General features: G+C 52.1%; 1 protein-coding gene across 1 annotated transcript; it reads left to right on the top strand.

Annotated features, from left to right (window-relative positions):
- The first annotated feature begins 9,717 nt into the window (after positions 1-9,717).
- KCNJ9 (potassium inwardly rectifying channel subfamily J member 9) lies at positions 9,718-13,612 on the top strand. The gene is made up of 2 exons (XM_046684186.1): positions 9,718-10,567; positions 13,281-13,612. The coding sequence occupies exons 1-2, from the start codon at positions 9,718-9,720 to the stop codon at positions 13,610-13,612; spliced, it is 1,182 nt and encodes a 393-aa protein (XP_046540142.1).
- The last annotated feature ends 2,680 nt before the right edge of the window (positions 13,613-16,292 follow it).

Here is a 16,292-nt window from a genome sequence, read left to right as displayed (position 1 = left end):
AGCGCTGGAGCCAAACTTTGTGTGAATGGAGGGGCCGGGAGGGGGGCCGGGCGGGCGGGGGCGGGGGTCTCCGGACAGGCCAATGGGAATGTGGAGCGCCAGGCCCGCGCCGCCGGGATTGGAGGGGCTTGGGCAGGGGGCGGGGCGTAGGGGGCAAGGAAGCGGAGACCCAGACAGATGGAGGAGCAGGGCAGAGAGCAACGCCCGAAGACAGAGACCCAGACAGACTCAGGGAGAAAGAGACGATAGGCGACGCGATAGAAGCTGAGCTGGCAAGATGACAGGAGAAGAGAGAAGGAAGAAAAAGGAGGCGGTCGTGTCAGAGTGGGGAACGAGAGCAGAGCGGCGGGGGCGGGCCTGGGGCCGAGTTAATGAGGTGGAAATGAATTCAGCACCGGCCCAGTGGCACTACAGGGAGCGCCCAAGGGGCGGACTGGGGCTGGGCTCCGGGGGCTACAGGCTTATATCATTCAGCACAATTTTCACGTTGTTCACCGTTTCCTAAGTACTAAGTGAAGTCCTTAATGCGAAATGCGCAGAACATCATCCTTGGTCTGGAAGGAGAGATAGGGCTGAACATGCAGCCCAGGTGTAGCGGGGGAGGCGCTGGAGGCTGCAGAAAGGCCAAGATCACTCTACTTAGGGGGTCCGGGCAGATGCGGGAAGACAGAGGTGACATCTGATACGGGCCCTAACGAATGCAGAGGATTCAGATACTGGGAGATGGTGGGGAGGGCATTTAAGGCAGAGGGAACTGCATTCACAAAGTCTTGGGGGGACATGAAAATACAAATCTGCTTGAGAAACAGCAGCAAACTGGTCCACTGGACTAAAGGACAAGGTCGTGGTTCTCAACCTTTTCATCACCAAGGACTTCTTTCATTATCTGAATCCATGTTTTGAGAGGTTTTGATCTACAATCTCCCACCCGTGGCATTTATTAAGGAAGAAAATAATTGTTTCCCTATTTTTGTTCATCATACATATTTAACTACTAATCAGAGCCAGTATTACCATATTGAGTCGATATACCTTTTCAAAAAAAAGCAAAGACACTTGAAATTTTAGTTTAGTTCAGCCTCTAAAAGCCATATGATGGGTAAATGTTTATTTCAACTAGACCCCATGGGGGGAGGGTAGTGGACTAGACAGGCATAGTGTTTGTGTTGGGGGCAAGACACAGAGTAAATATAGAGCTGTGCCAGTTCATGGTCAACTCTGAGTTTCTAAAAGCAATGGGGAGCAATTGCAGGTTCTTGAGCAGGGAGGGCTGGGGTGGTAGATAAAGCCATAGCAGAATTTTAGGAAGATTAATCTGGAGGTGAGCAAGATGGTCTGAATCAAGGGGAACATGGCGGCAATCCTATCCTAGATTCTTCATTCTTCCATTCCTCAGCTCTCTTAGCTAACCAATGCATCTGCTTTCTAAATCACCTCAGTACCGCTCCTTTCCTCTATATCTCATAATCACAGCTGTGGCTGGGACACTATCACCTGTCACCAGGATTACTGCAACAGCCTTCTAACTACTCTTCTTACCTCCAGTCTTTCTCCACTCTAACAATCCTTCAGATCATGATTTCCTTCATTTAAGAGCAAACACCAATAAGGAACCAGAAATACAAATGTGACTGTGTCACTTTCTGATTTAAAAGCCTTCAATGACTGCCCACTGTCTACAAGTAGTCCAAATTCCTAACCATAGAACAGAAGGCCTGTTATGACCTGGACCTGGGGCCAATCCTGCCTCATCTTCTTCGCTGGCCCCACACACCCAAACCAACAGCTGCTTCCTCCTCTAATTCCCAAGCTTCAGTCTTATGTTCTCCTTCTATGTCCTGCCTCTTGAGCCTTCGTTACTTACATAGCTCCACCTATCGCCCCTGTTATACCCAAATCTCTATCTTCAGCCTTAGGCTCTCTGTAGAATGTCACCTCCACAGTTCCAATTGCCTGAAGGGGATTTCCAGTCCAACTGGACAGGCCCCAAACTGAACTCACCATCTTCCTCCCCAAGGCTGGGAGTTCTCGTGACTTCCTTATTTCTGTGTTTCTCCTGGTCAATCTAATTAAAAAACTACAAGTCATCTTTGCCCTTCACTGTTGCCCAATGCTCCATCCCTTGAAATGTCAACTAAGCCACCAAATTCTGTCAAGTCTCCCTTTGTTATATCTCTCTAGGACGTCCTTTTTCACTTATGGCCAATACTAGGATCAGGAAGATCACTAGCAGCCCAGGACCTTGGCCCACCCTTCATCCTTCTCTCCACTCCCAAAGGAAAAGGCAACCTGGATTCATCGTGTCAATCCCTGTGCCCTGGTATCAAAACCCCAAAGGTGCCCCTTAGTAACTGGACACAGTCCAAACTCCTTAGCTCAACATTTAGGGTACTCCTCTGAGAGGCAAGGGAAGAAGGAATCAAAGGGCAGGAGCAGAAAGAGACACCTTGTGGTGAAGAAGTCTCTGGAGAAGCTCCTTCCAAATGGTCTTCATCTTTGCTGCAGAGCAGAAGAGTTGTTTACTAAAACTTAGGGTGGGGTGGGACTGGGCAATTAGAAAGAGTTCAGAAGTTCAGCAGGGGTGCAAGACTGCGGAAAAGATAGCTGGAACAGCACTACAGTTTTCTAATTTTACAAGAGTGATTGAAATTGTTTTTGTTCTTCCATTTTATAATATATACATATATCCATTGTGTATATTCTTTTGTACATATCAAATGTGAGTTTTTAATTTTTAAATCTTCTTACAAAAAAGAAGTCCCAGAACGATCACTAGGACCCCGATAGGGAATCAATGTTAAGAGACATAGAAAATTAGTATTTGTAAGTGTTTAATATGCAAGATTGATCTATTACTTGAGATGCAGAATCTGAAGTTCAGAGAGGTCCAGTGGCTTTCCTATAGAGTAACACAGCTAGAAAGCGTTAGATATGGAATTTGAGTCCATGTCAGTTTGACTCCAAAGCTTGTCTCAAAGTGATACTAGAGTGAATTTGTATGCTTTAAACATAGTCTTAATTGCCAACATGAGCTCATATGGGTATGAAAAATTTGCAAGTGTTGTGATGTCCAGTGTCCACTATTCAAAATGGCAGTTAGGGGAAGCATCTTTCTTTAAGGACCTCCCTCTCTTCTCTCACTTTAGCAAGTTGTGTCTTTCTTATTTTCAATTGCTCCTTTCAGACTCACTCCTTCCTACTTTGGCCTCATCTCTTCTCTGACCTCATTTGTAATGGGGCAGGGGCTCCCTCAGAGCACAGAGGAGGAGAGTAGGGGTGAGTAACCTGTTCGGAAAAAGAATCCACAGGTGGGCAGCAGCACGAGGGGCTCCCTCTGGGAAAAGTGGGTGTGGACAGCAGGATGAGGGAAGCTTTGGGTCAGGAGTATGATGAGGCTCAGAAGAGGCAACACTTCACAGTCAGAGGAGTTGGCTGGAAAGAGTCGAGCACCCACAATGCTCACGACAAGATTGCAAGTGACATTTTAGTGTTCAAGCCCCACAAGGGCCGAACAATTTCCATTAGCAGCAGGGCACCTCAAAGCTGGATGATTCAGACCACAGAGGAGAAATGCCAGAGAGGGATGGAGCTACCTCCCCCCAGGGGATCATTATTTAGGTAGACCACTACCTTCTAATAAATGCAACACACACACACTCACATTTATAAGACATAAATTAGGGGATGCTTAATCACACTGTTAAAGAATTCTTTTCAGAATTTCTGGAACTAGGTGGTTCCTCTAAGACCTTTCCCAATAGGGTCTAATGAATATAAATTCAATTAACACCATGGTAGGAGGAAGGCAAGAGGGAATAAGGAAAGGATCAGGGACCAGGAGCCGTGAGGCCTGGATCTCAGTCCTGTCTGTTCTTTTGGGACCCATTCCCCGGTGTAAAGTGAGGACTAATTCTGGACCACCTCCGAATGCCATGACTTTTAAGTCCTGGTCTACCTCCACCTAATCCTATAAAGCAAAACAGATCTGTGTGTGGAAGACTCCTGATCTTCCTACTCTGCTGAAGACAGCAAGAAAGCCAGCAAGCCCCTTAGCCTCAGGAGCCCAGCGGAGCCCCATCTGTCCTGGAGCTGTGGTCTGCTTCTCTCCATTCCACTCCAATCTCCAGCTATGGTCATGTGCTGCATCCACCGCCTCAACCATATCCTCCCTCTGCTCTGCGTTTTCCAGGGCCTCATCTCCCTCAAATTTATAGAAATTGTTTTAATCCAACAGATTGGCCTCTCTGTTCCATTAAACTCATACCTTCAACCATCTCCTGTTTTCCCCATCACGCGTCCTCTCCCATCTCCAAGATTTTGCCCAAGAAGTCTCATGATCTTACTCAAGGAAGCCTTTCCAGATTAGTTGATTCGAGGGCTGCCACATACAGTTGTACAGTTTGTGTACTGCACAAAGGCACCCTGAGGGGGCAAGGTGAAGACTGAACTGTATTCAGCTTGCCAATGCTTGCACCCTGGCTCAGAGGTCTGTCTACTAGAGGGATTCCTCTTTTTATTTTTTTTTGCCCAAAAGTACCACTTAATCTCCAAGCTACATGCCATCTGCCCAGAGAGACCTCCTTTTCCTATTTTGTACCAGGGTTCTTTATAGACCAGCAATGTGGTCCCAGATGTGCCCCTCCCGCCCTCAACATTCTCCAGTTCCGAACCCAGGCTCCCACCATCACAGCTGTACTGACATATTTTATTGATTCCCTGTAAAGTTGCTTTCTTTATCTCATAATACCTGAAAGCTGGGATCCTGCCTATTTTTCTGTATCCTGGTACCCAGAATAACTTTTTTTTCCTTGTTCTGTTCAAGCTCAGTGATAAACAAGGAACTGAGGTTAGATATTAGGTAAAGTCCAGGACGTGCAGGATCAGTGAATCAGGGGAGGGGGTGGTGGTCCCTTCCTTGTCAGTGACGCTAGGCTCAGGACAGCCCCAACTGAGGCAGGGGGCTGGCTGGTACACCTTGGGGAGGGCCCTGCAGCCCTGTGATTTCCCCCTCCAGGAAATGGGGCCAGTTCTATGCAAATGTGTTCTTGCCCAGGAGTTTGGTTTCTTCTCTTTGGGCTCCTGGCACAGTGGAACCAACGTGAGCAGCCGCTTGGCAGGACAGAGAAGGGCAGGCTAGCCGTCCCAAGGCTCAGGTGACAGGGCCAGGCTCAGGAGACTGGGATGTTGACTGGGGCTTTAACAGCCCTCCTGATGCCAATCTCGGGCTGAAAACTCGATATTTCCACTTGGAACAAGAAATACGGGCAAGAGGGCTGGGGAGAGGAGGGCAGTGTACCAGGAGTGCCCCCTGCAGGTCTCACTGGGTGGCACCAGAACAGAGGACTGCGGCACAGCCGGGTGGGGATTTCAGAAGATGCCTAGGACGAGGATGACAATGATGAGAAGGAAGATATAGGTAGCACTTGCCGAGCATTTACAGGGTGCCAGGCATCGCCTTATGTAATCCTCATGACAACCCCCAAGAGATGGATAATACAGTTATTCTCATTTCTTAGATGAAGAAACTGCTCAGAGAGGTTAATGACCTTGCTCAAAGTCACCCAGCTAGTAGTGGACAGAGCTGGGATTTGAACCCAGGTCTCTGCCTCCCAAGATTATATTACTCAGTACCACCTTTCCCACCTTGCGAGGTCATTCCAGGAGCTTCTAACCCTTCAGTGTCCATGTCTACGTCTTCCTGCTCCCCCAGCTCATATCCCCTTGTTCCAGCTTTGAGCAATCTGGAGAAGAATAGATCCATATCTTGAGTATAGTAATACTGACAAGAACACCACCACCTGGCATTCGTATACCTCTGTCTGCTTTTAATTATTTCCCTGGGGAAAATGAATATTGAAGTATTGCCATCTCTCTAAATTTTTTTTCGGATTTTTATCAATGTTCCTGCAGCTACTTCTATACAGCTATGATCAATTTATAAAAATATTGTTATGCTCTGCTTTTTTATGTAACAGTGTGCCTACATGCACATTTACATATACAAACACAGTAACTGATTATATTGATATGCCATAGATACTACATTGCTGAGGCAGTGTGACATTGTGAAAAGAGCACGCAGGGGGGTGACACAGATGTGTGAGTTTGACTACTATCTCTGCCAATATCCAGCTCTCTGACATTTGGTAAATCACTTAACCTTTCTCAGTTTTAGTTTTCTCATCTATAAAGGAGGAAAATAATATCTATCTCATAGGGCATCTCACAGGCTCGGTAAATGAGGTGTGTGTCTAGTTCACAGTTGATGCTTGTTATTAGCAGTGTTAGCGTTACGTGTCTATGTGTCTTTCTCCCCCACTGGACCGTGAGCTCCTCTGGGCAGGGACTTATTCATTTCTGTAACCAGCTCCACCTAGCACATTGCCTGGCACTTGGGCTCCAGAAAAGTTTGTTGAATGACTAATTAGTAAGCCTTAACCTAGCCTTTTCTGTCTGTTGGACATTTGGGTTGTTTCTAGACCTTTTGCTATTAACAAAATACACGTCAAAGCCCTTCTATTTATATTGCCTCATTTGATCTGTACGCCCTGTGAAAAAGGCAGAAAGGGGCTATTTGCGCACGTCCACACTCTGTGAAAGATGGAGCATCTATGGCTAGGGGAAGTGAAGTGACTCCTATGGGTCACATTGCAAATCAGTGACAAAGATTTAGAACGCCTGACCCTACTCCCTTCCTTGAGTGGATCTCTTTTCCTTCTAGCTACCTCCTTCTGGATCAGGGTGGCCTCTCCAAAAATGGAGACTGTTATGGTGGGCCTGACCCAGGAGCAGCACCTGCACCCAGAGGCCCCTGTTGGAGGTGATGAGCTGCCAGCTCCCAGAGGGCCCTCTGAATCCCCAGGAAACCAAACGCCTTATTCCCAGACATCTCAGGGCCCATATTTTCCCAGAGCAAGGAGGTTCGTAGGAAACAGACAATGTGCCAGCTTTTCTTTTTTTTTTTTTTCCTGAGGGGGTGAGGAGGCAAGCTCTGAGTTGTCCAGGAGGAGGGACTTTGGCTAAAAATAGCTATGGCGTGTGGATCAGCCTCTAGTGGTACCCAGGACTGGGGAGGGGAGGGGGATGCTCTAGAGCTGTCGCCAGACTGGTTGCTGTGGAAACAGGAGAGGAGCAGGGGAGCCTGGGAAGTGGGGATGACACAGATAGCAAGTCCTAGTCAGAGCTGCCGCTACATTTAGGAGAAACAGCAGTGTCTGCGGCTCCCACCCTCCAAGGGGGCTGGGGGGGGGGCGGTCAGGGGCATGGACGCTACCCCCCAGGGGTCTCTGCTGCCGGCTACTCTCCTCTCCACACACTGTGAGTTGAGATGCGGGGGACTTGGGTTTGGGCCCCTGTTTCCCAAGCAAGAGGGGGTTTGGGAAGAGCTGGTTCCTGAGGGAGTTTTCAGCAGATCCTTTTCCAAAAAATAAGCCCCCTTGCTGGCCAGCACTCCCTAGGGGGAGAAAGGGAGATCCAGGAAAATGTGGCCCTGGGGTCTTCTGAAAAGGGGTCACAGTACGCACAAGAAATAAGGAGTAGGCTGGAGGAACAGGAATCTTTGGAGGGAAGTGCAGAAATCAAGTCTTTGGTCCTGGGATAGAGGCAACAATTTCACACCTTTCCTATCCCATTGAGAAAAATGGCAGCCCCCATTCAGGAAGACAGGAGATGGGACACAATCAAAGGAAGGCTCACCTGGATCCCTGGGGCAATGGAGAGGAGGGAGTCATGGGGGCGATCAGATTCTGGGGTTACGTCCCCAGCCCTGGGCAGAGAGATCTAAGGGGGCAGATTGGGGGTGAGATTACCCAAGACCCTGAGCAAACAGCTGAAAGCCCACCTGGGGCTGAAGATAGGACGAAAGGGACCCAGGTTCTTTTCTGCATGACCTGGGGTCTCTGAGCCAGCGAATGCTTAGAGATCGCTTCTCGAGGACATCCTGGACCGCAGTGAAGGAAACAGAAACCCATTGTAGGGGGAGGGGAAGACCCTACTCTGCCATTGCACTGGGGCTCCTGGACCCTGTGTCCCATGACTCCTCCTTGAAAATAAATGTGTGTGGGAGTGCCCTTAAGCTTCAAGCCATCTCTTTTTGGTTTCTCCTGCCCTCTACCCCAACACACACACACACACACACACACACACACACACACACGCACAGAGCCTCCAGAGGTCTGGCTGCAGAGCCCCTCACTCCAGAACTAAAATTCTGGAGCTCCGGGTTTGGAGTTACATATCCAGGTGGTTTCTCCCCAGGACCTGGTCAAACATCCAGGCCATCTGTGATCCCTGTCACACTCCTTCCTTCCACCACCCCACCCCCTCCACCACGCTCCCCAGCCAGCCCAGGTTTCCTTGGAGGGGGGAGACGGGATGGCTCCCATGAAGAAGGGAAGGTTGTTGAAGAGTCCCAAATCCTTATTCCAAACCTTTCCTTGTGTGCTCCATACATCCTAGGGGCCCCTGGTGCCTAGGGAAGGCTCTGGATCTGTCTCCCAGGGCAGATTACAGCTCAAAGACCTCCTCAGGGGGAAAAATTAGAAGCAAAATCAGGTGTGCTTCCCTTAGAATGTGAGCTTTGGGGCATATGGTGGGGGAGCTGTTGTAAGCGTAGTCAATGGGAAGTAGGAGGCTGGGGGAAAAGAATGGAGAGAGTGGGGGAGGTAAATGTGGGTGCTTAGGCTTCACTTGATCTGATTTACTTGTCTCATGATGAATAGGATACTAGAGGGACACAAGCCTAACTCTTGATGAACTCTGCACTTCCTTTACCCCACCTGTCTGTGTGGATCTCATATGCTCTATACCTCCTGCCCATTTTTGGGCTGTCTCCACTGTAGAAAGAACCCAGGGGAGATGGGGCTCACACTACAGCAGCAATGGTCATGGTTAGTCCTCAGGGAGGATTTCCAGTGGGAATTTCCTAAAGTGTGAATGCTCAACCCTTGCCCACTGGCGATTTTTCACTTAACTTTCCTCCGCTTTCATTTCCTTCTCCTTTGTAAGCTTGCTCAGAGGAGGAAGATGTGGGAGGAGGCAGAGTAAGTGAGGTGCAGGGAGGGAGGATGGGAAAGATTTTCTGTGTCAGTCTTGGAGTGAACCTCAAAAGAGCCTGGTTAGCCGTCAGGCTGAACTGGAGAGAGCAGTGATTAGGGGACTGCCCTGATATTAGCCAGAGAGGGGGCGGAGGAGGCCTTAGGGCAGGGAGGGCGCCACACCTACAGGAAGATGACCCTGCCTGCCTCCAAGGAGCCCACAGCCTAAGGATTTCAGGAAACTCCCTCCCTGCCTGGGCCTTTTGCCCGGGGATGTCCGGAGGGGCCACACACTCCAGTTAGAGGTGGTACAACCAGGATCTCTCGTACGCTCTTCCCCTGGAAATCATCATCAAACTTGCATAGTGCTATCCAGTTCGTATACATTATCTCATTGACTCTACGATCTTGTGGTCTTGGGGGGCAGCTGGGGTGGTGCGTTTTATTCCCGTTCTACTGATACGGAAATCGAGGCTGAGAGACACGAAGGGACTCGCTCAGAGCCACTTGGAGCTGGCCCGGGGGTCTCCGCCTCTCCCACGGGTCCGTTAACCCGGCCCATCTTTAAGTCCCTGCAGGATCCCCGACGCCGCCGAGGCGCCCGGCGAGGGGCGGCGAGCGGCGGCAGCCCGGGGCCCCCTGCGTCCGCAGGCGCCCACCGCGCTCGCCCTGAGCCGCCGCCATGGCGCAGGAGAACGCCGCCTTCTCGCCGGGGCCCGAGGAGCCGCCGCGCCGCCGCGGCCGCCAGCGCTACGTGGAGAAGGACGGCCGGTGCAACGTGCAGCAGGGCAACGTGCGCGAGACGTACCGCTACCTGACCGACCTCTTCACCACGCTCGTGGACCTGCAGTGGCGCCTCAGCCTGCTCTTCTTCGTGCTCGCCTACGCGCTCACCTGGCTCTTCTTCGGCGCCATCTGGTGGCTGATCGCCTACGGCCGCGGCGACCTGGAGCACCTGGAGGACACGGCGTGGACGCCGTGCGTCAACAACCTCAACGGCTTCGTGGCCGCCTTCCTCTTCTCCATCGAGACGGAGACCACCATCGGCTACGGGCACCGGGTCATCACCGACCAGTGCCCCGAGGGCATCGTGCTGCTGCTGCTGCAGGCCATCCTGGGCTCCATGGTGAACGCCTTCATGGTGGGCTGCATGTTCGTCAAGATCTCGCAGCCCAACAAGCGCGCCGCCACGCTCGTCTTCTCCTCGCACGCCGTGGTGTCGCTGCGCGACGGGCGCCTCTGCCTCATGTTCCGCGTGGGCGACCTGCGCTCCTCGCACATCGTCGAGGCCTCCATCCGCGCCAAGCTCATCCGCTCGCGCCAGACGCTCGAGGGCGAGTTCATCCCGCTGCACCAGACCGACCTCAGCGTGGGCTTCGACACCGGCGACGACCGCCTCTTCCTCGTCTCGCCGCTCGTCATCAGCCACGAGATCGACGCCGCAAGCCCCTTCTGGGAGGCGTCGCGCCGCGCCCTCGAGAGGGACGACTTCGAGATCGTCGTCATCCTCGAGGGCATGGTGGAAGCTACGGGTGCGGGCGGGCCCAGGAGCGGAGCAGGGGGGGCGGGGAACTGGCTTTAGAGGGACCAGGGCCGGGGGAGGGCAGGGCCGCAGAAGGCAGAGGCAGGAAGAGGGACCAGGGAGATGGGGAGGATGGATGGAGAGGCTGGTGGAGGATGAGAGATTGAGGTGAGATGGGGCACCTGGGTTGGGAGGGGTGTGTGAACAAAGTGACCCCGCAGAGAGCCAAGAGAAAGCTTGGAGGAATTCTCCGAAGTGGCCCCAGCCTGGGGCCCTGGGCCGAGAGTTCTGTGTCACTGGGACTAGAGGAGAGTCCTAATAACCGCCAACACTCGCCGGGTGCTTACTCTGTGCCATGCACGGCTGCAAAGCACTTTACACCCCTGAGTTCATCTGAACTTAACAAGAACCCCACGAAGGGAACTTCTTGTTATTGTGCTCATTTTTCAGAGAGGAGATTGCCCCAACGAGAGGTTAAATAAGTTGTCCACAGTTATAAGCTAAATAAGTGGCCATACCATTTGTAGGCATGGATAGGACACAGGCAGTCTGGCTTTGGTTTTTAGTGGTTCCAGCATTGGAAGGAGGGCTTAGCTTGGGCGGTTTTCTCATTGCGGAGAGGTATAGGGCCCTGGAATTTGGTGGTGAGGGTTTTCCATTACTTGAGTTATCCCTAGGCTGGACCGTAGGGAGAGGGATCCCTTCTGCCTCAGTTTCCCCATCCATCAAAAGATTCTTCCACTGACAAAAACTTCCACTGACAAAGGAAATAGATGATCTTAGCATTTCTAACCCCTTCCTAGACGGAACTGGCAACGCACCTGTGATGTCAGCACTTCCACCTCAGGCCTGCACAGTGAAGGGTTTGGGAGCAGGTAGGAAAAGACCAGTGCAGGGAGGGCAAATGGGGTCCTTTGGGACTTGCATCTGCAGTGGGAAGAGGATAAAACAAACTGCAAGTGGACAAGCAAAGGCCCACAAGGGGGCCCTGCAGTTCCTGCCACCGTTGCTGAAGCTGTGCCCTCTGCTGGCTTCTCCCGCAGGCTAGGCCTTCTGACCCCGCCCTGGCCCCTCACGCTGAGTCTGCTTCACCACCCTCTGCTTCAGTGGGTCCTGTTCCTTCCTTACTCCCCCATCTCCTCCCTGCTCCTTCCCCTTCCCCAACTCACCCGTTCCCTTTCCTCTCTATCTCTCTGGCTGTCACTCCTTTGCCATCACCTGAGGTGACCCCTCTCCTTACAGGGAAGCCCCTGATCAGCCCTCTTTCCCTTTGTATCCCAGCCTCTCCCTCTCTTCCTCACAGCCCCTCTTTCCCCAGTGTCCCTTTTGCCTCTTCTTCCCTTTCCCCCACTGGATCTTTCCTATTCCAGCCTTCACCAAAGGAACCAAGAATACCAATGTCCCCAAGATGTCTCAGGGTGGAGCTTTCAATGTTGAGAGGCAGTCTCCAGTTAGCTCACATTCACTCTTCCATGGTCCCCGCCCCTCCCCAACATCCAACCCCCCCGTTTGGAGGGCACCATGGGCTGGGGGAGATCCTGGGGTAAGAGGAGAATCGCCTGCCCTGGTGGGTGAGCCAGCCCAACAGAGAGGACAGGACACAGGCTCAGGGCAAGGAGGACTGGGGGCGGGCGGGGGTGGAGAACACAGGGATGGAGGGTGTCTGATTTTTCTAGACAGACACAGCTAGAAAGGATGGTAATATTTTGGGTGAGACAGGATCCAAAATGCTTTTGAAAAGCAAGTATAATGAGCCAAAACCCAACAAGATGACATTTAAAAGGAATAAATATAAAATTCTACATTTAGGCTTTAAAAAAATCACTTATGTAAGCACAGCATGGAAGAGCTCTGGTGAAAAAAGAACTGGGGGTTTTAGTTGGCCACAGGCTTAATGTTGCAGCAGTGTGATACAGCTTCCAAAGATGTTTATGTAACCTTGGGCCCTATTAGCTAAAGCATCATGGCCAAAAGAGAGAAGTGGTGAGCCCTCTTTTATGCATGGATCAGGCTACAACTGGAGTATTTATCACACTCAAAGTGCTTAAAGGATCCTCCATGGCCATTCTGGTTTGCAGTCAAGAATGAAAAACTTTTGGAAGGCAGATCACATGAGGAATGATGGAGGGAGACAGGGATGTTCAGCCTGAAGAAGAGAAGACATGATGGAACCTGAGACTCCAGTTTTCAGATACTCGAAGGGGTGTCAGATGGCAGGGGAATGAAACCAAGGGGTGGAAATCCCAGGAGGCAGATTTTAGCTCTTTATAAAGAAGAATGATCCAACCATTAGAGCCATCAACACAAAGAAGTGGGCTCCTTATGAGGTAGTGAGCTCTCAGTTCTGGGAGGTAATCAAGCACAAGCTAGTTGCTCATTATTGGGAATGCTCCAATGGGGAGCCCTGTCTGGAGAGGGAAGTTGAAATAGATGATCCCTAAGATCAGTTTCAAGGTTAAGCTTCTCTGATTGACATCTCCAGTGGAGAGGAGGGTAGAGCCTGGGCTAGAGATTAAGAGGGGTGGGGACAAATGTGGAAGAGGGTGAGGGAGCTGGGCAAGTACAGGAGCTGGGAAGAAGGAGAAAGTGGGCTGGACCAAAGTGGAGTAGGGGCCCTCGGGGAGAAATATAGGGAAGGGTGCTGGGAAGAGGGATGTGGAATGAGAGGTGAGAGAGGGAAGCCCAGGGCTGGGATACCCCCTGACCCATGCGTCTCTCCTCAGGAATGACGTGCCAAGCTCGGAGCTCCTACCTGGTGGACGAGGTGCTGTGGGGCCACCGCTTCACATCAGTGCTGACCCTGGAGGATGGCTTCTATGAGGTGGACTATGCCAGCTTCCATGAGACCTTTGAGGTGCCCACCCCCTCTTGCAGTGCCCGGGAGCTGGCTGAGGCTGCAGCCCGCCTTGATGCCCATCTCTACTGGTCCATCCCCAGCCGGCTGGATGAGAAGGTGGAAGAGGAAGGGGTGGGGGAGGGGGCAGGGGGAGGGGCTGGAGTTGACAAAGAGCAGAATGGCTGCCTGCCACCCCCAGAGAGTGAGTCCAAAGTGTGACCAGTTTCCTCCAGACCCCTGTGGCAGGGCCAGACACAGGCACCTGGGGAGCTGGATGTGAGAGGTGGAGAAGGAGGCTAGGCCCCTGGGAATACACTAAAGCTGGAGAGGCCCCCTCAGAATCTCGAGACTCGGATCCAATACGGAAAGGAGGGCTCCTGATTTCAGGAGAATGAAGGGTGGGGATGAGAGAACTTACCAGCCTGTCTGTATGTGACTTCACATCTGTTCTTGAGTGGATGGATAGACAGAAGGATGGACTTATGTGGATTGGATGGGAAGGTAGATAGACAGCTGATGGATAGCCAGTGGACCAACAGACAGGTGTACACTCAGGGCTGCTGCTAACCCACAGAGCATCTTTGTGAAATCTTGAAAAGGCGCCCTTTTCCTCCAGACCGACGCCACCCCAAACCAGGGTACATGGCTTGGGGAGTAGAGTGTGGGCTGGAGTTTGGTCCCCACTCACCTCCTCAGCCATCTTCCCTGTGTCTGGCACACCTGTTTCACTGGACACAGTAGCCTGAGTGGCCCAGAGGAGAGGAAGGTGGACAGAGATAAGGAGGGTGCCCTGCCAGCTCTACCCCCACCACTGTGACAGGCCAAGCAGAGGACGAAAGGCTGCTGGGGTGGCTCAGCAGGGTATGGATGACCTTGTCCACATAAGCAGGGCAGCATGCAGTGGGGGAGATGCCAGAACCGGGGCCCTGGAGCAGGGCCTGGGGAAGGACAAGAGATGGCTCTTTTCTGACAGTAGAGTGAGATCTCATAAGTACCACTGTGGAGGCAGGAGGGGAGAGAGAGGTTTCGAGGAGGAAGAAGGCCCAGGGCAGAGATGGACAAAATGAGTTCACTAGAGCTGGGACACAGGAGCCCTTGGGAAAGCAGAACTAGTCTTAGGGCACCATGAGAAGGAGTCATTCAGATCATTCATTGGGTGCCCAGTGGGTACTGAGCACTGACCCAGTACCATGTGGGGTGGACAGTCAGAGACTCGATTCCATGCTTGGAATACAGCATGCATGGGGGACATAGAGAAATACACTCGTGGCCAGTGAACAAGATATGGTTGAAACTGTGAACCTGAGCCATCTCTTGGAGCAGGGGGTGAGAGGGTTTGGTTATCAGAAGGCTAGGGATTGAGTAAGCAGAGAATGATCTGAGTCAGCAGTTAGAAAACTCGAGTGGGCCTCAGGGTCACCTGGAAGACTTGAGAACACAGATTGCCGGGCCCCACTCCCAGGGCTTCTGACTCAGTAGGTCTGGGGTGGAGACCAAAAGTTTGCATTTCTGACAAGTTCCCAGGTCCTGCTGATGCTGCTGGAATGGGGACCGTACTGTGGAACCACTGCTCTCAGCAAAGACTTGGAGGTCATATCAGGAGGTGGGGCCTACAAGCTGAGCAGAAGCTGCGGATGTCTGGGGGAGGAGACTGAAATATAAAGGGTGGAGTATTGGGCGGGGGGAGGGACCCTGAAACCCAGGCTTAAGAGTCTTAACTCTGGGCCTGGGGACTCACCCATCAGTGGAAATAAGGCAGTGACAAGCTGGCAGTGGTGTTTTGGGAAGATGAGTAGGCAAGACAGATGGGATGAAGCAGTCTGGAGGCCTGGAGGGGATTCTTGGAGAGGTGGGGGGGAGCTGGAACAGGAAGGGCATGCGTGACAAAGGATCGAATCCTCTGCAGGGCTTAAGAGGCAGGATTGAAAGTGGGAGAAAATGTAAGAGAGGAGCGAGGAGTCCAAACATCTGGTCTGTCTGTGGCCTGCTGTCTGCCCACCTGGGACAGGAGTCCCTGGAGACACATATTCCCACCCTATGTCCACCCCCTTCCTGGTGTCATCCCAGTCACCAGGAGCAAAGTCCCTGGTTGGTGATGGGGGAGCAGCGGCAAAGGTAGAGGGGACCTGAGGCTGGCCTCCCGGGAGAAGTCTGTGTCCAGGCAGGCACACCCTCAGACAGCACTGGCCTAGCAATGACCTCCATTCCTTGGCCCTGGCTACACCCTACTCCTGTCCTTTAATAAAAGTCTGAGCCCTTTCAGGGAAAGCACGCCAGTCTGCTCCATTCCAGGCTGGGAAGCTGGGGTCCTGTGGGACACTGTGCCTCCTGGAAGCAGGAAAGGGGGTCACGGAGGGAGCCCATGCCAGCTTGGGCCCACTCAGAGAGTTGCCTCGAGGCACAGGGTCACCTGGGTCACCATCAGTCAAAGATGAGGTCTCGGAACCCTGGTGCCAGCTGTTCCCCCAAGAACAAAGGTTGGGGTGTGGGATGGGGAGTCCTTTTGCTTTAATTCAGTGAAACAGGAGGAGTCTGGAGAGGAGGGAGTGGACTGTTTGTAGCCACACACACACACTCACACAGTAGTTAACCCATTGCAATTGCACAGGCAGAGAAACTGAGGCTGCGTGGAAGTCACGAGACCCTGGCACGCCTCTCCTTGCTGCTCAGTCACCGCTCAGGGCACTGCTGTGGACAGCGCAAGGAGTCAGGAGCCCTGGGTTCTAGCCCTGATGCTGTCGTTAATGAGCTCTGTGACTCTGGGCAAGTCACATCACTTCTCTGGGCCTCAGTTTCCCCTTCTGTAAAAATAACACTTAGCAAACTAGTAATGCTCACTAAATGTTTAAATAACTGAATTGAAAGAGGGAGACTGGGTGCCTCTTAAGCTGCAGTGCAG

This window comes from Equus quagga, chromosome 13 (assembly GCF_021613505.1).
Source record: "Equus quagga isolate Etosha38 chromosome 13, UCLA_HA_Equagga_1.0, whole genome shotgun sequence".
Taxonomy (NCBI): Eukaryota; Metazoa; Chordata; class Mammalia; order Perissodactyla; family Equidae; genus Equus; species Equus quagga.
The sequence above is the reverse complement of the archived record's forward strand: the minus strand, read 5'-3'. Positions and strand labels throughout refer to the sequence as shown.

Bases quoted from the DNA above. Each gene is read 5' to 3' on its own strand.
- KCNJ9 (XM_046684186.1), top strand. From the start codon at position 9,718: ATGGCGCAGGAGAACGCCGCCTTCTCGCCGGGGCCCGAGGAGCCGCCG. The intron at 10,568-13,280 runs GTGCGGGCGGGC...GTCTCTCCTCAG, and splicing joins GGGCATGGTGGAAGCTACGG to GAATGACGTGCCAAGCTCGG.